Source organism: Phyllostomus discolor, chromosome 7, assembly GCF_004126475.2.
Source record: "Phyllostomus discolor isolate MPI-MPIP mPhyDis1 chromosome 7, mPhyDis1.pri.v3, whole genome shotgun sequence".
Lineage (NCBI taxonomy): Eukaryota > Metazoa > Chordata > Mammalia > Chiroptera > Phyllostomidae > Phyllostomus > Phyllostomus discolor.
The window spans coordinates 458,029-475,970 of record NC_040909.2 but is presented as its reverse complement, the minus strand read 5'-3'; the positions used below and the strand labels follow the sequence as shown (position 1 = coordinate 475,970).

Below are 17,942 nucleotides of genomic sequence, written 5' to 3'. Positions count from 1 at the left end.
GGTTTGTGTCGCAGGGCTGTGAGGCCAATGGGAAACCAATTTCCTTTGAAGCGCGTTAGCCTGTGGTCTGCCGCCTCCCGCAGCGGAGCCGAGTCTGCCCGGCTGTGCCAGTGACCCTGGGGCTCCCTCCCCGTGGGAAGCCGGCTGCAGGGAGCCGGCGGCTTTCTGGGCTGTTCTCGCTCCGTTGGAAACACTGGGTCGCAGGAAGGTCAGCTGGAGACGCTCGTGTGGCTCCCGGCTGCCAGCCGCCAGGGGGACCTACTGTGCGCATCTAGGGTCTCTGGCGTGGGGCCCTGTGCTAGCCAGAGGGGCACCTGGCTCCTTTCAATGCCAACAAGGGGTCACGTCCGACCCACCTGAGGTCCCTTGGAGTGGAAGCAGTTCCGTGTGATGTTCCACCATTCACATTGATTTCCCGGGATGTTCCGAACTCGCCGTTTAAAGAGGTTCCGGGAGGACAGGGCACAAGGAATTCTGGGTCTTCAACAATAAGGCTGTTTCGCTTCCTTATCCCCTGTGAGTTCACCGCGGCCACACTTCCAAGGTCCACAGAGACCTCCTCTTTTCCACCCGCCACGTGCCCGCCTGCCTCAGCCTTCGCTGGCGCCCCCTTCTGGCGGCACGCTGTGGGTTCTAGCTCCTGACTCACAGTGAGGGACACGCGAGGCTCCTCCCTCTGACTGGACTGCACGGTCAGAGTCCATGTCCATCCCTCACTGGCCCCGTTCCACTGCCATCGTGTCCGGGGGACCAGGGAGGCCTGGGGTGACGTGGAGGGACCGGAGCGGCGGGCGGTGGGACGGCGGCCGCTGAGCCACTGTCAGCAAGGTCCATCGTCCTCCACAGGCCCGTGTGGCCGTGCACGCCACGAGCGGCGTCACAGACCCCTGGTCTCGGAGCACCCCAGCCGGGGCGGCCGTCCTGACGGTGAACAACATCGAGGGAAGGTGACGCAGACAGGAAGTGAGCATGTGCTGGTGGAAACGCAGTGCCGGTGGACAGCGAGCTGGACACAGGGCCGCCACCGGCCTTCCGTGCGTGAAACAGTGATAGTCCGTGTCTGCGAAGCGCCGTGACCCGGGCTGTGCCCAGGAGCTGTCCCTCTGCCTGCCATCTCCCCGAAGCCCCGTCTCGCCGCATGCTGCACGCCACGGCGGGCAATGCCACAGACTCCAGGTTAACCCTGCAACGCGGTCTCCGCCTGGCTCGACCTCGAGGTGCGTCCCCGGCCCCAAGGACCGCGGCCTCGAACGGGACTGCTGCTTCCCTTCTGTTTCCTCCGGCACGCGACCCGGCGTCACACACGAGTGGAGTTGTCATCTCAGGCCTGGGGAGAATTAATACGTACACGCTCGGTGCAGAAGCTCTCCCATTCGTCTCTCCTTTATTGCTTTCCTCCTCTGGCAGAAACAAAATAATCACCGGCCACGCGGCGCGCCGGGCTGCTCCGTGCCAGCGATTTATTTTCCCTGAGCCCGAGCCTGACGGCTCACGGCGCGGCTGCTGCTCCTCCCCGGGCGAGGTTATGGATTTGGGGCGGGAGGGGGCTGTCTGGGCGGAGAAGGGGGCCCGCGGGGGAGGGAGGCGTTTGTTCCTGCAGCTCATTATATTTTAAACGCTAAACCCATTTTCATTCCATAATGTCTGAGCAGCCCGTACGTCAAGTTCCCGGTTCACGCCACTTGTTTTGACAAAAAAAGAGAAAAGGATCATCTTTCAAATAAACGCATTTCCCCAAAAGCGCATCAGAGTCGTGGCGCTAGAAGAGGGTGAGATCCGGACGGGAGGGATGTGAGATGCGTGCGTTATTTTGGGAAATCGATAACTACGGCATTAAGATGTCACACGCACAAACACGGCGTGTTCTTCAGCGTTGAGATCGCAACGTCCTTCGGTAAATTGCGCATCGTTTTCTGCACAAATGGCCACAGTCATCTAGCCGGTGATTGCCTCTGTTTTTCTGAAGAGTGCGGCGGGTGTGCAGGGAGACCGCCAGCGTCCGTGCGATCTGCTGACTCTCTGGACACTCCCCTGGGGCCGGTGCATTAATTCTTGGGGGATGCTTGGTGTCCCCAGAGGGTGCAGCAAGCACCGTCTCCAAGTCTCCCGGGGCCAGTAAGGCCGCCGCTTTCTGCTGTTCGGTAGATAAGTCGTCGTGTGGAAGGAGGGCCCTTGCTCCCTGCCCCCCACCACCGCCGATGTTGTCGTGGGGACCGGCTGCACGCTGGCCAAGGTCACACTGGGATGTGCGGCACCCCCACTGCGGTTTCAGTGTAGCCGCAGGTGCTGGCTGGGTGGCTCAGTGGTTAGGAGTGCTGCCCCAATGTACCAGGGTGGTAGGTTCCATCCCCAGTCAGGGAGCCTACAGGAGTCAACCAGTGAATGCATCAATCAGTGGAACATCAGACCGATGTCTCTCTCTCTCCCCGCACTTTCTCCCTTTCTGTGTTCCTTCCCAATCAACAAGTAAAAATGTTTTTCAAAGCCCAGCCGTAAAGCCTTGTGGACGAACAAGCCTGGTGTTTGGAGAAGGACCGTCCTGGGCCGAGGCCTCACCGGGCAGCAGAGCTTGGGCGGTCTCCGCCCCTCAGCCCCTCTCGGCCTCCCTGAGGGGCCCTCCGAGTCACGTGCCCCGGGCTCTGTACACTGTGAAGCCCCGCCCCTCAGACTCAGCCAGCAGGACGAGGACACTCGAAGGGGTTCCCGACACTCTGACAAAGACTGTCCAACGTGGGGTGAGGCCCTGCGTCCGCCGAGGAGCGGCCATGTGAGGGGACAGCGATGACAACGTGCTCAGGGTTCTGGCCCAGCTGGGGGTGATGGCCCCTGGGAGGCAGAGCCAGCTGGTGACAACCGGCGGCTTCCGTGAGCACCGACTCTCTCTGCGACCCTGAGCACTCGTCCTGGGCCCCGACTCGGTGGCAGCGAGGACAGGCCACCGGGTCTTTGCTGTGCTGTGCGCGGTCCCGGGATGGGCTGAAGCAACACTCTCCCCCGGGGGCCGGGGCTGAGCGTGGGGAGTGCACGGAATGTGGCCTCCTGCAGCAAGCTGACCGCCGGGGAGGGACCGTCATCGGATGGACGCCTCCTGGAGAACAGAGCTGGCCTCACAGAAACCAGGCCCACGCCTGTCGCCCAGGAAGCACCTTCACGGTACAAGGTCGCACGCGTGTCCCTGCTGGGGTTTTCCTCACTCCCCTCCTTGCACACGCACTCCTGGGCCTGTGGTAGGACTGGGGAGCAGCGTGTGTGTTCTCACTTGGGAATCCCAGGCACCAGGGAGCCCTTCTCGGCCCGGAGCTCAGAGCTGACGTGAAACATGGTCCTCAGACTGTGGTCCTCAGAACACACAGACACCGCATTGCAGTGCCACTGGGTGTGCAGATCCGCCCTCCAAGTGTGTCCTGTGGCCGGGCTCACAGGGGGTGGGCACAGTGGGCGGTCCTGCCCCTGGGGAGGCCCGGGGCTGAGGGTCTGTGTGTGACAGTGACAGTGACAGGGTGGCAGCAGGGCTCCCGATGGCCCCTTTCCTCCGTGGCTTCCTTCCTCGTGGCTCACTGCTGACGCTTCCAGGTGGGTCGTGTCTGCTTCTCCAGTTTTTTTCCCAAAGGCATCCCCGAGCGCTCGGGGCCTCACAGAAGAGAGAGCACGGGTGCAGGTAGAGAACCAGAAATTCCCACTGGATCAACAGATCTTTGTGAAGTGACCGGCGCGACTCGAAGGGCTCTTCAGACGGGGGTGGATGGGACCAGGGGGTGTGGTCCGGCCGACTTCACCTTCTGTGGCCGGCTCGTCCCCGGGCCGTGCATGTCCTGGGAGTCGCTGACCCCCCGGCGGGCTCACGCGGGTCCCCTGACAAGGCTGGAGACACTGGTTTGGGGGCCTCGGGGGCCCCCCGCACGGGAGGCCGGGGGGTGGCATGTGGTCTGTGTTGCATCTGCTCGGGGCACGCAGCAGCAGGCGTGTTCACACGGTCAGTTCACCACCCGAGCAGCCCCGGACCCAGAACTGGCTCCAGTGTGGACGGAGGGAGGAAGTGTCCCTTCCCCATTCCGGCCTCAGGCCCCTCTGTGCTGAGCTCACGGTGGACAGGCGCAGGCGTCGAGGCTGAGCCAGGAACCCCGCTGTGTGTGCAGACCGTGCCCCCACGCCCACCTGGAGAGCAGCTTCCGGAACAGGACACGCGGACGGGTGTGTCAGGCGGGTGTGTCAGGCGGGTGTGTCAGGCGCGTGCACAGGTGCCGACCTCAAAGCCCTCACCGTTGGTCCTCAGCTGCTCACAACGTAAACCAGCTTCAGTTTGCTGCGTGGATTCAGGGCCTCCCACGTGTCCTGCCTCCCCGCCCCCGAGCGCTGTGCCCTCTCCGCGCCTCACAGCAAAGCCACTGCCGGCTCCTGTGACCCTGAGCACCGCCCGCAGGCCCCGAGGGGGCGTCAGACCCTTTCAAATCCGTGTCGTCTTCCTCTGAACTGGGTCGCTCTTCCCCGGGGGGGGGGGGGGGGGAAACCCCCAGCAAATGGCCAAAATGTCCTGCACAGTGGTGTCCAGCGGCAGTCTCTTCCTCTAGAAATTCTCCTAGGAAATGCCGGTGCCCAGAGACTGAACCTCCCTGGTGATGGGGTTTCCCGCGGCCGCAGTCCTGCCCGCAGTGTGTGCATCCGCGCGTCTCCGGGGCAACAGCGGCGACGTGTATCCCTGCGCGCACCGGCCGGCCCGCTGCTGCGTGTGCCCGGGCGGAGGGGCCGCCGGGAGGAGGGTGTTCCGTGCGCTCCACCTTCCAGACGCAGGGCTTCGGGAATCCGTGTTGCGGACTCACGGCTTTGATCGCCGGCCCTCTTTGTCCTCTTGTAAAACACGCTTCCCGACCCTGATGTCCGAGCCGCGTCGTTCAAGGAAAGCCTGGTGGCCAGGCTGTGCGGGCACCACGTGGTTACGATCGATGCGGGCAGTGGCGAGGGTTCTGTAAAGTCTAGCTTGAGTGAGGACGTAACATGATCATTGTTGTGGTAGCTTTGTGTTTGTCATCATGCGTACAGTCGTGCTGAAAAACCTCCAAAGGACGCTGATGGGATGACGCGTGTCCTGCTCTGCCGTGCGCAGTTAACGTGGGCTGCACGCGTGCAGGTTGGCGCGTCTTCCTCTGCCCCAAACGCAGTGACTCGCCCGGTTTTCTAGCCCTTCCCACGGGGCGGTGCCCGGAGCGTGTGCGCACCGTCCCTGCGCTGAGTCCCGACGTGGTTCTGGGAGGGAGGGAGCCGGTCCCTGGGACCCGAAGGGGAAGAAAACGCTCAGACCTCCTTTAGGAAGGAGGTAGGCAGTGGCATCGACTCACTTTTGATGAGCTCCTGCACATTGACTGAGGGCTGCTCAGTGGTCGGTGACTCCTGCTGCTCACTGGCCGGGGTGTGTCCCAGGGAGTTGCTGGGTGGGGCGGGCGGGCCAGCCAGCAGGTGCTGACGGTCACAGGGCAGTGGAGGAAGGTGCCAGGTTGCCCGGTGGCCGAGGGAAGGCAGACGTCCCTCAGCAGGCGACTCCTGGGGCCGGCACCGAGCTTTGCACACCCCCTGGGTGTTTCTGCAGCAAAACGGGCGTGGGTGTGGGGGGGGGGGGAGTGGAAGGGTAGATGGAGAAGTGAGCACCGCCCCACGTGACCCCTTTGGTGTGGGGGCTCCTCCCTGGGGGGGGGGGCTGTGAGCTGGGCTGCGTCACACCCAAGACCCGAAACCCCGTCCATCTGGAAGGTTCCTGGGACCCTCACGGTTGCCGTGTTCCCGAGGCCCCAGCAGAAGGTGGGGCGCTCCGGGTCAGGAACTGGGCGGGGAAGGAGGTCACGGGCGTGCAGCCCAGTGGGAGAAGAGGTCTGGACGGGAGCCGGAGACACTGTGGGGGGAGGGGCCTGGGGACACAGGTGCGATTAGGGCGACGGCGACAGGCCCCTCCCTCGGGGGAGCTGGCCAGGGGTGTGGCCACGCGGATGGGACACGGGCCATCCCTGTCACCGGCCCTATCTGCGACCCGCCGCGGAGACGGACGCTCAGCCTCACCCCTCAGTGCGGTGGGGCGTCAGGTGCTCACCTGCCGCGGGCAGCTGCCCTCACTCACGGAGCCCGTTCCCTGCTCTCCTCCTGGCACTTCCTCAGAGCTCTCCTACGCCTGGGTCTTCAACGCCTACCCGGCCTTCGTGCAGGAGGACGGCCGGCGGTTCGTGTCGCAGGAGACGGGCCACCTGTACATCGCCAAGGTGGAGCCGTCCGACGTGGGGAACTACACCTGCGTGGCGACCAGCACAGTGGCCGCCGGCCGGGTGCTGGGCGCCCCCACGCCGCTGACGCTGCGCGCCGACGGTAGGGCGGCCCCGGGGGGCGTCACGGGGGCGGGCACAGGCGCTGGAGGGGGGGGGCGGGAGGCCGGTCTTGAAGCGGGATCGTTCCGTTTGTCTCAGAGCAGAATGTCTAGCAGGCATGGGGGGACCCAAATGAGTCCCTGAGCCGTAGGTCCCCATGACGGTCCCCACGCGGGCACAGCCTGGTCACTCGCAGGGGCCGGTGCAGAGTGCGCACAGCGGGGCGCATCGCCCCAACGTCACTGAGCGTCCCAGACCCTGACCCCCCACCCCACGCCCAGGGCCCCGTGAGCGAGCCCGGCCCACTGGCCGCCCGAGAAGTCAGCTGTCCTGACCTTCGCCAGTGCGAGGGCCTTGGCCACAGGCTGTGGGCCATCTCCGTAAGAAGATAAAGGGAAGACGGGAATGTTAGGTCCCCAAAACTCACTCGTCTGGTGACGAGTGTGGCTGCATTTTCTCTGCCGCCAGCCGCGGGGCAGTGGGGGTTCACTAACCACACGGCACCGTGCACGGGGAATTGGCTCGGGGTGCAGATCTGAAGGGTTCTCTTCACAAAAACATTTAAGAGTTAATTACAAATGGCCCAGCCGGTGTGGCTGCACGGGTGGGGTGTGGTGTGGTCCCACAAACCGAAAGGTGGCCGGTTCGACCCACGTCGGGGCACCTGCGGGAGGCAACCGATCGGTGCTTCTCTCTCTCTCACCGATGTTTCCCTCCCTCTCTTTCTCCCTCCCTTCCTCTCTCTCTAAAATAAAGTTTTAAAAAATTAGGAAATGAACTAAACATGGCATCTCCGTGGGGGGCTCTGTGTCCCCGCCTGCCTGAGGGAGTCATTTCCCAGCATGCACGGGTACGGGATGGCCACGTGGGGTGACCTGGATGTAGGCGGTGTTTGCCCGTCACCCCTCAGTGCAGCCAGGAAAGGGTGTCCTCACCCCCTGGCTGCCACTGTCTCGGGGACCCCGTGAGCCTCCCCGAGGCCTGACCACACCTCCGGTCGGCGGCAGTCGCACCGGACCTTCCCCGGGTTCCGAGAGGCCGCAGGGAGCCGGTCTCTGAGTCTGAGGCCGGTGCCCGCGCCACCAGGGCGCCTTTCAGGCAATGCCCCGCCACCAGGCTGGCTCTCCAGGGCGTTGCAGGGAGCCCCGATGCCTGCCGTGCCCCAGTGGGGCTGCAGACAGCCCCGAGGAGCGCGGAACACCAGAGCCCCCATCTTCTGAGACGTGAGCGGCTGGCCGATTTTCTCGGACTGCGCCATACACAGTGACTTACGAGTCTCGGGATTCGAGGGCGGGTATTAAGGTTGCACTTTGGCCGGAGCCAACGCGGCCTCTCCATGCGCCCAGCAGGCGGGAAGTGGGGGGTTTAAATCACCGGACAGGCTAGCTCAGACTGCAGCAAGAGGAAGGTACAGGTAAGGAAAAGGGGAAACTCCTAGGGAAACAGTGAAACTGTCCACTTTGTGGATTTACAGGCGTGATGGGTGAATACGAACCGAAAATCGAAGTGCAGTTTCCGGAAACTCTCCCGTCCGCCAAAGGCTCGACCGTGAGGCTGGAGTGCTTCGCCCTGGGCAAGTAAGTTTCTCCGCTCGCCCCCGCCTGACCTGGGGATGGCGGGCTGCTCGGGAGACGGAGGCTGCTTTTGACACACGCTGCTGGTTTTCGTGTTTGCTACTTTTTTCACTTAGAAGCAAAGGAAAAATAAAATACAGGCAAAATGCACATATATAATTTAATTTAAAACTTTCGATGGCTCTGCCTGCCTCGTTTTGTAAACTGAATTGGTGTTATCTTTCTTCTTCTGTTCGTGTGGCAGAACAGTGGGTATGTTAGACCTTTTGCACTAGATCAGAAATAAGAAAACACAGCATTTGTGTTATTAAACTGTTAACACAACCAGGTCCGCCCTGGTGCCGGGTTTGTGTCATGCACGATTGACAAAAAACGGGACTTATTTTTTTCAAGGAACTTTTTTTTTTAAGGGGGAAAGGGAGGGAGAAAGTGGAGAGACACATCAATGTGTGGTTGGCCCCTCATGCACGCCCCCTACTGGGGACCTGGCCCATAACCCAGGCATGTGGCCTGACTGGGAATCGAACCCACGAGCCTTTGGTTTGCAAGCCGGTGCTCAATCCACTGAGCCACACCAGCCGGGGTCGGGGCCTTTTTCTCAGCCCAAACCCGGGCTTTACTTGGCTGAGCCACAAACGCGGCTAGGCTCTTTACAACAGCGAACAACGTGGCGCCTCTCCCCACAGCCCCGTGCCCCAGATCACGTGGCGAAGAAGCGACGGGCAGCCTCTCCCCGGCAAAGTGAAGCCGCGCAAGTTCAACGGCGTGCTGGAGATCCCCAGCTTCCAGCAGGAGGACGCGGGCTCCTATGAATGCATCGCCGAGAACGCCCGGGGGCGGAACGTGGCCCGAGGGCGCCTCACGTACTACGGTGGGTGTCCCCGTGGGCCCGGGGGGCGGCCCCTGGCCAAGCCCAGCGGGACCTGGTGTCCACCTCGGTCTGTGCGTCATCGGGGTGCAAATCCTCCGTGGGGCGGGCGAGCAGCGGAGTTCTGCATCTACAGGCACCCTTGGTTTTGCATTTTAAAATGATTCACAGGGTGATAAAACATTTCACTCTTTCTTCCAAGAACAACCTTTCAGGCCTTTAACCACATCAAGGGAGACGCCTTTTGTAGAAAGCGTGGGTTTATCCGTGTATTGTCTGTGCTCAGCAGCAGGGAGCTGCCGGGCAGGAGCCCGCTCGCCGGGTCCCTGCTGCTCGGTGGCCCCTGCCCGCCCCCCGGCTCGGCCGCGCCCGCTGCCCCCCACGACTCGTGATCACATTTATTGGATGTGCTGCTCCGTCTGGGAAAGGATAATAATGTTATCTCCGTTTCGAGTTCATTTGCAGGAGAATTACATCGCATTTTATTCAAAACTTGTTTGCAAATACCTTTTATTAGAAATACCCCCGGTTTTTGATGAAAGCGCATTTTAGAAAGCGTGAGCGGGCGATTTTATGAGGCGTGCCGTGCGAACGCGGCCGCGGGAGCTGGGGAATCCACGTTGGCGGTGCGGCCGTCGGGAACACGGTGAACCTCGCGGGACTGGCCGCTCCCCGCAGGAGCACCGCACGGCGTTCTGTGCGTCTCAGAGGCTGGAGGGGGGGGGGGGCGGGGAGCCTGAGCGTGTCGCTCACGGCCCTGCAGGGAGAGGACGTTCACGGACACGGGTGGCAGCGATGCGGTCCGTGGTGGCCCCTGAGGGGAACGGGCCGTGTGTGTGTGCCTCAGCTCCGTGACCGACAGTGTTGTGTCCCGGACGACGTCCGGACCGTCGGGAACAACAGGGAGGCTGCGTGTGACCCCTGCCGCCTTGCGTGCTGGTGGGCGATGCGGACACGGGCGGGGGGCACCTCCCCGTGTGGCTCTGCCTCCCCGGCCTCCCTGGCCCCCCCAAAGCAGTGAGTCCTCCTCCTGTCTCAGGTTAGCCCTTCCTTCCGAGCAGCCGCAGCCCGGCCGGGTGCAGAGGGCCGTCCCTGGGGGGCACGCAGGGCAGCCCCCCGGCCCCCGTCTCCCTGTTTGACGGGGAGGGTGTCCTCAGCTGCGCGGCCGGCCGCCCCGAGTCAGCGGTGCGCACGGCAGGACCAGGAACCCAGGCTGAGCGGGCGTTCGCCTCCCTCAGGCTCGGCGCCGGCTCGGCTTCTCTGCGACTTTCGCTTCGGTTTTTGTCTGGCTTTTCCCTTTCCCTGCTAATGTGGGTTTCGCGACGGGCACAAGGGGGCCACCAGCAACAGCCGGCATGCCCGTCCCTGTCCTCCCCTCCTTCCTCCGAGACGCCTCGCATTCCCTCCCCCGTCCCGACGGCCCCGTGCCGACCGCTGCACCCGTCCCCACCAAGGGGATGGGCCTGGGACAGCGTGAGATGCCCTGGCTGGGACGGGGAGTGAGGTCGGGGTTCCCGGGCCGGAGGGGCCGTGGGAGCAGGTGGAGGAGGGGACGGCCTCACACAGGAGGAGCCGGGGCTGTTGCAGGAATGAAGGGGGAGGAGGAGGTGTGACAGGCAGCCCTGTGGTCGGCACACCCGGCGTCTGTGCTGTGAGGCCGGTGCCTCGGAAATCAGCGAGATGCAGTTTTGTGAAAGTGGCCACAGTTACCTGCGTCTCTGCGTCATATTTCACGTACAAAGTGGTCCGAGAGGACATGTGGGTGTCATCTGGAATGAGGGGGCTTCGCAGTGAGTGGGGCAGCCGCCACTCTGGGCCGGCTCGTCCGGCAAATGCCCCTGTCCCTCGGGGGAGGAGGACAGCGGGGCTGCCAGCGGGAGCCCTCCTACAGGCAGAGGGTCCTACAGACACAGGGTGCTACAGACAGAGAGTCCTACAGACAGAGGGTCCTACAGACACGGGGTCCTACAGACACGGGGTCCTGCAGACACAGGGTCCTGCAGACACAGGGTCCTACAGACACAGGGTCCTACAGACAGAGCGTCCATCAGGGGCTCGTGTGCCAGGCCTGTCTGCGGGCCCCGTCCGCCTTGGCCGGGGATCTCTGGGAGAAGAAAATGGGCTTTAACAGCCAGAAGTGATTTGGGACCGCACCGTCCCTCAGAGTGGGCAAGCGGTTTATATATGAAAGAAGAAAAATGAAATAAGGCAGAACTTGGGTCCAATCTCTCTGGAAGCTGAATAGCCATGTTTTCATTTCGATCTCATCTCTCGAGAAAGCAATTTTGGGAGATAGAAATGGAAAGGCGGGTTCTCCCATGGTTGCAATTAAGGAGAACTGGGTAAAACCGCTGCCGCTGCACTCGGGGGGTACAGACGGGACCCCCACCCCACTCTGCCCACGTCCCTCGCGTGAGCAGTGCGACGCCCGCCTCCCGGTGCAGGCGACCCTGAGCCAGCCTGCGTGCGCTGAGCACACTGTGCGCGGAGTGCCTTCCCCAGAGGCGGAGCGAGCTTCCTCGGTGGAGAGGATTTTCCAAACAGTGTCTTCTGAGTGAAAGCATGAGCCCGCTCGCCGCGGCTGATTTGCATACATGATTGAAGGTGCGGGGGCGGCTCCTGTTTCACAAAACCTCCTGCGTCCGGGGGCCGACCGGGAGCCAGCCGACGCATCCGTCTCCCTGGCGCTCGTTTTAATTAGCGCCGAGGCTCACGAGACGCTCGCCGGTCTGCGCTTGATGGAGAGTTATTTCCACCCGGAAGGAAACACTTTTTCCTGGGCTGCGGCAGCTCCCCCTCCGTGGACGTGAGGTTCTTTCTGGTCCGTGATTCGGACCAGCGTCTGCCGTCCTCCGAGGAGGAGGTTGCCGTCCGTCGCGATCTCGTGGTTCAGACGACGCTTTGGAAACGGGATTCCGTTCTGAGTGCCCGTGTCGGACACCTGCAGCCAGGCACCGCAGGATGCCTGCCACGGGGGCAGCGGAGTGACCACAGACAAAGCAGGGGGAGTTCGGCCGGCCGAGGAGGGGACAGTGGCCGCCTCCGTCCGCACATATGTACACACCCGGGAACCCACACGGGGAAGCATGGGGAGGGAGCCGTCAGCCCGGGCCCCGGGCCCGAGTCGGCCCTGTGCCCACCGGCCTGTGTCCGTCCCTGCGCCCGTCCCAGCACCCGACGGGGAAGCATCTGCTGCCCCTCGGCCGGGGGTCTGACGCGCCCTCTCGTTGCAGCGAAGCCCCACTGGGTGCAGCTCATCCGGGACGTGGAGGCCGCCGTGCAGGACGCCCTGCGCTGGGAGTGCCGGGCCGGCGGGAAGCCCAGGCCCTCCTACCGCTGGCTCAAGAACGGGGAGGCCCTGGTGCTGGAGGTGAGGCCTGGCCCGGGGAGCCCGCCCTCCACCCCACGTGGGCGGGTGGGCGCCCAGAGCTTCGGGTGGGGATGAACCTGGTCCCTGGGGTGGGGGGCTCCCGACCTTGCGTTCCCCTGGGAAAGGGTGGTCTTTGTGAACTCAGCCGGTGGAAGGGCAGGCCCCTGTTTGGGTTTGAAACTAGAGAAGGGATCCCAGCCCTGGCTGGCATAGCTCAGTGGATGGAGCATGGGCTGCAAACCAAAGTGTCGCAGGTTCGATTCCCAGTCAGGGCACATGCCTGGGTTGCAGGCCACGGCCCCCAGCAACCGCACATTGATGCTTCTCTCTCTGTCTCTCTCTCTCTCTCCCTTCCCTCTCTAAAAATAAATAAATAAAATCTTAAAAAAAAAAAAAAAAAGAAAAGGGATCCCTTAGTCGAGCATAGAACACAGCACCCTTTGCCCCGTGTGGCCCGGCCCCCGGAGGGAATCACGTGTCTCACCCCCGCGCCTGGTCCCCCGAGTGTGTGTTTCCCGTCTCTTCCTTCCCATGGGCCCGTGGTCTCTGCTCGCTCTCACCCGAGTGCAGAGCGACTGGTCTCCCTTCACGCTTCCACACGTGATGCTCCACGCCGCCCCAGACCCCTCACGCGCGGGGGCTTCCCAGACCAGAACTGTTCCCAGCGCTCACAGTTTCTGACGTCTTCGGTCGATGTTTAAAAACGGTGAAAACCATTCTGGTTGCCGAGAGGAAGCCGTGGCTCCCTGCGTCCCTGGGGTCAGCCGTGGGGGAGCGTGAACCACGGCCACGTTTCCCCCCCCCCGCCCCGGTGACATGTCTCAGCGGCACGCTGTCGGCCCGAAGGGTGTTGGTTGGTGCTTCCGGAGTGTGGCTGTCGTGTGAAAGTCACTCCCCCATTTCCACGTGCGGGAAAGTTCAAGTCCCGGGCCGAGTGCGACCCCACGCTAGTCGGTGGTGGTGGCTCTCCTGCTGAGACGGCACCGTGGGTTCCACGTGCGAGACCCTCTCCTTCCCGTCTAGGAGAGGATTCAGATAGAAAACGGCGCCCTCACCATCGCGAACCTCACTGTGGCAGATTCTGGAATGTTCCAGTGCATAGCGGAGAACAAGCACGGGCTCATTTACTCCAGTGCCGAGCTCAAGGTCGTGGGTAAGATGCGGCTCCTCTGGTCGTCCTGGTTTTCCTTAGATCCCCTGCTTTGCGGGCAGCAGAAGTACCTACTTTCACGTCCCTGCCCCTAACGAGGTCCCCGCAGAGTTTGTCGGGGCTCCCGACCAAGCGTGCACCCCGGTGACTCCGAAGGAGGGCAGGGGTCACGGCCGCAGGAGGCCGCGGGGCCGCCGGGGACGCCCCCGGTTCCAGCGAGTCTCTCACTGGTCTGACCGCAGCTGCCTTTTCTCCCGCGAGGCTGCCGGCAGCGGCCAGCCAGGTAAGGCGCAGGGTTTCGTAGCGAAGGCTCGGCAGCGGAAGTCGGCGATGCCCTTCTTCCTGCACCTCGGGCCCTGGGGATGGCGAGCACGTCCTGTCGTGTTTAGGGCGATTGGCCAGAAAAACGCTTTACGCTGCAAAGGCCTGAAAACCCGGCTGCAGCTGAGAGTGCAGTACAGCGTGGCACAAGTGGGAGGGGAGGGAGGGAGGAGGGAGGAGGGAGGGAAGGAAGGAGGGAGGAGGAAAGAGGGAGGAAAGGGAGGAAGGAAGGGAGGGAGGGAGGGAACGAGGAAGGAGGGAAGGAAGGAAGGAAGGAAGGGTGGAAGGAAGGGTGGACTGCAGGTCCACGTGTTGAAAAAAAATCTTTGGATCTGAGCGCAGCCTGACCCCAGACCCACACGTCACCGGCGTTCCCACATTAAGTGCTGCTCCCCACGCACTGGCATCACCGTGGTCGGTCCATGGGGCAGAGGTGGCTTCCTTAGTGGCTCCGATGGAAGCCCTGCGGCCGGCCCACGGAGCCTGAGTGGGCCACGTCCCCCTGCCCACCGCAGTCTGCACGTCCTGGAGCCCGAAGGAAGGAGGGTCCTGATGCATCTGCCTGGCCTCCTCAGCTGGGGGCGGTGCTGCCCCCGGGGCAGTGACTGGACACGTGTTTGGTTGCTGTGCTGGGCAGAGGAGGGGGCCGCTGGCCAGTGCTCCTGGCTGAGGAAACACCTGCAGGACAGCTGTCCCGGCAAACGACCCAGCCCCAAAGGTCAAGTTCACCTCGAAAAATCCCGACTTAACGAAAGCGGGTCTCTCAGCCCCAGTGTCTGGAGGACAGACGTACGTCCCCGGCACCTGGAGGGGGACCCTCTGCTGAGAAGCTGGCCTGTGTCCCCCAACTGGCAGGGGTGTGGCGTGGGGACAGGAGTTCACGCGGGAGTCTCAGGACCAGGTGCAGCTGCTCTCGTGTTGACCTCACCTTACAGGCACGATGCGTCCCTACCCTACACGCCGCGTGGCCTTTTATTGGGGAAAAATGCCAGATATGGTTTTTTTATGATTTTATTGAGACATAAAGGTCCTTTTGGCTTGTTTCAGTAAAACTGATTCTCTCAGAATCGTCATTTGTGAGGCCCACAACCTCCGGAGGTGCCTTCCTTCTCTGTGGACCGTCCTGTGGACGGTGTAATTCGTGGTGCGGTCTCCACTTCCCAAAAACAAGTCGCGTTCCCTGTGATTGCCCGTGAGACAGGGCTTTGGGTGGCCTGGGAAGCGCACTAGGCCCCGGATGTCCCCCACACTTGCCGCGGGAGGAGGAGTTACTGGGTGAGGGTGTGACGTCCTTCCTGCGGTCCCTCCCTACACACAACGAACTTGCAGATGCTCCCAGATCAGAGTCCCCCGCACACATTACTACAAACTTGGCGTCTGCGCCAGGTGACCCAGGTGCTGGCGTCTGGGTGACATTGTGACTTCCCGTGAGGACGCACGTCATGATGCGCTCCCCAGACTCGGGGGCTCACGGGGCCACTCTGTGGCGGGTCTCGGTGACATTCATGTGGGAGAAGAGGACTCGACACCCGGCACCCGGCCTCCGTGTGCGACTCGGGGCCGAGGGCCCGGCCTGAGGCCGTGGCAGCTGCCTCGGTGACACGGGGGAGACTCCTCTGGTCCCCTGACGAATGTGTTCAGCTCCTGTAGACTCAGGGTAGAGCGACCTCAAGCTCCCCAGTAAACGGCTGCGGTTTCCACGTGACCTGATTGTCCCCAGGGTTAGGAGTGGGCGGAGAACCCCGTCCGGGGACCGGTGGGCCACGGAAACCCGTGTCAGGCAGACCCACCCTGGGGGGCTCTGTCCGTCCGTCACCCGGAAGCTTCACGGATGGCCGTCCAGAGCCCCCTGCGAGGTGTGCGGGACGCAGACCCTTCGGGCCAGACCTGCAGCCTCCTCCTCTCTCTTCCTCTCTCCTCCTCTTCCTCCCCCGCAGCCGCCGCCCCCGACTTCTCCAGCGCGCCCATGCGGAAGCTGGCCCAGGTGCAGGTGGGCAGCGAGGTGGCCCTGGACTGCCGGCCCCGCGCCTCGCCCCGGGCCCGGTCCTCCTGGAAGAGAGGCGAGGTGGCCGTGCGGGACAGCGGAAGGTACTTGCCCCCCGTGCCCCCCCCCCACCCCCCTAGAGAGACCTGTCGCCCGAGAACAGCCCAAGGCCGGTCGTTCCGATTATCCGGCCAGCAGCCCGGGTTTGCTGGGGAGCAGCACGGGGATGTCACACAGGGGGTGGGGGCAGGGGTGAGCGGGGTGCACTGCCCAGGAGTCCAGGTGTGGGGGGGACCGGCGGCTCGGCCCCCCGAGAGCAGCAGCTGGGGAGGGCTCAGGTGGAGGCAGCCCGCCCGCCGGCGAGGTTCCTGCTGAGAGGACAAGTGCGTCCCCCTCGGGCCTGCGGTCCTGCCCTCCCGTCCGGGGTCCGGTGGCCGGGCTGACAGAGTCCCCCCAGGGCTCCCGGCTCCATTTCCAGCCCGGTCTCCCTGATTCGTCCTGAACCGGCCGCAGCGCGTGGCGCACGGGAGGGAGGGGCGTCTCGGTGAGACGTGAGGCGTCCCGGAACCTCCACGGCAGGGGCTGCGCGGCTCTGCGAGCCCCTCGGGACGAGAGTCGTCCGTCTTCCAAACCCGCCACTGCAGCTCCCTCGCGCCCGGCCCCACGCAGAGCCCCTGGGCGCAGACAGGTCCCCCTCCCGGCCCCACGCAGAGCCCCTGGGCGCAGACAGGTCCGCCTCCCGGCCCCACGCAGAGCCCCTGGGCACAGACAGGTCACCCGCCCGGCCGCGGGCCAGACGCCGCTGGGGCGATGGAGGGGCTTGTTCTGAAGCTTGTTTGGGGGGACAGTGAACTCAGGGACACCCTGGGAAACAGGGGAGAAGGCTCAGGTGGCCGACAGGGTGCCGATGGCCAGACTGGGGACTCACAGGTGCTGTGGGGTGTCTTTGTCGGCGGCGGTGGTGGTGGTTTTGGGGATGAAGTTGGGTTTTCGGCGAGTAAGAGACTCGTGATGAGTGTGAGAGCCTTCTCCAGCCTCCCGTGAGGGCTGCTGGCAGCCAGTGCACTTGCGATTAGGCCGATGTGTGAATGTGTCGTGTGGGTGTGTACGGATACACACACACACGTGTCTGCACCTGTCCATCTGTCCATCTACCTGTCCCCGTGTCTGTCTGTCTGATTTTCCCCGTCTATAGCGTCCTTCAGAGCTCAAACCAGAAGAGAATACCCGAGAGCTCAGTGTCTTTGTGGGGTCCCGCGGGCCGCTCCCCCGTGCCCCGTGTCAGTCACAGCGTGCGTTTGGGTAATTACTGCCTTCCCGGGCCGCGAGCATCTATTGCCGCGTGGTGCCAGCTTTGTCACGGGGACCTCAGGCGCCGAGACCCCTAAATCGCAGAGCCGAGTGGAAGACACCAGCGTGGCTGCTTTCAGGCGGAGAGCGCCTCTCGAGCGAGCAGGTAGTGCAGGGATTAGCTCCGGCCGGTCTCCCGAAGGCTGCTCCGGGCACAGGTGAAGGGCTCGGCTGCAAGTGGCGCCCCCCGGCCTCCCCGCACAAGTGTCGTCACGCCATTGAAGACCCTCCGACTGTGCCCACGGTGGGCCCGGCACCATCAGAGTGGTCCATGCTGCTGTGCTCAGTTTCCAGGGTCTGAGGAGGTGACACAGGGCTGCCCCGGGGTGCTCAGTGGTTCCCCGAGAGGGCCGGCGTTCCGGGGAAGTCAGCGTCCCAGGGAGGGGGGCGGGGGCCAAGGTTCAGGAGAAGCGGCCGGGCAGCCGCAGCCACAGCCTGGGCATCCGAGTGACGGAGGCTGCCTGCCCCCACAGGGACGGGCCGTGGGAGGGGCCGAGTGGGGAGAGGGCTCTCACTGAGAGGCCTGGCTGCTGAATGCCGGGTCTGGACCCAGTTCCGCAGCCACCGGCAGTGGCAGCAGAAGTCCACGTGGCCAAGCCAGAGGATCAGACTTCTGTTCACAAACACCACAGAGGCGGCGGCAGTGGGCGGGGGGGGGGCCTGGGAGGGGGTGGGGGCCCCATTAGGGGCAAACTGCAGCCTGAACGAAACAGAAGGCGGTGGGAACAGAGGGAGGCGGGGTGGGGGGTATTTGAATCGGCGGCACAACGGTGCTGGTCTGGTTGAGGATTTGAAGCAGGAAGACGGGGTGAGTCCTCAGTGTCCGGCTTGGGCCCCAGTGGGGGGGGTGCACAGGGGGGCCCACCTGTTCAGGCAGACGGGGCCAGGCGGAGCGGAGGGAGCAGGACGAGGCACCCAGGCCCCGGAGAGGCTGTGGCTGGCTGAGTCAGAGACGCCCCTTCAAGGCCCAGCCGGACGTGT

General features: G+C 63.7%; 1 protein-coding gene across 1 annotated transcript in view; it reads left to right on the top strand.

Annotated features, from left to right (window-relative positions):
• The window catches only part of LOC114501801 (contactin-3-like), a 112,401-nt gene that overhangs the window by 65,221 nt on the left and 29,238 nt on the right, over window positions 1-17,942 (top strand). The window contains exons 6-11 of the mRNA XM_036031499.1: window positions 6,142-6,345; window positions 7,819-7,921; window positions 8,605-8,789; window positions 12,020-12,156; window positions 13,180-13,309; window positions 15,565-15,715. Coding sequence (XP_035887392.1) covers window positions 6,142-6,345; window positions 7,819-7,921; window positions 8,605-8,789; window positions 12,020-12,156; window positions 13,180-13,309; window positions 15,565-15,715 — 910 coding nt within the window. The remainder of the gene's footprint in view (window positions 1-6,141; window positions 6,346-7,818; window positions 7,922-8,604; window positions 8,790-12,019; window positions 12,157-13,179; window positions 13,310-15,564; window positions 15,716-17,942) is intronic.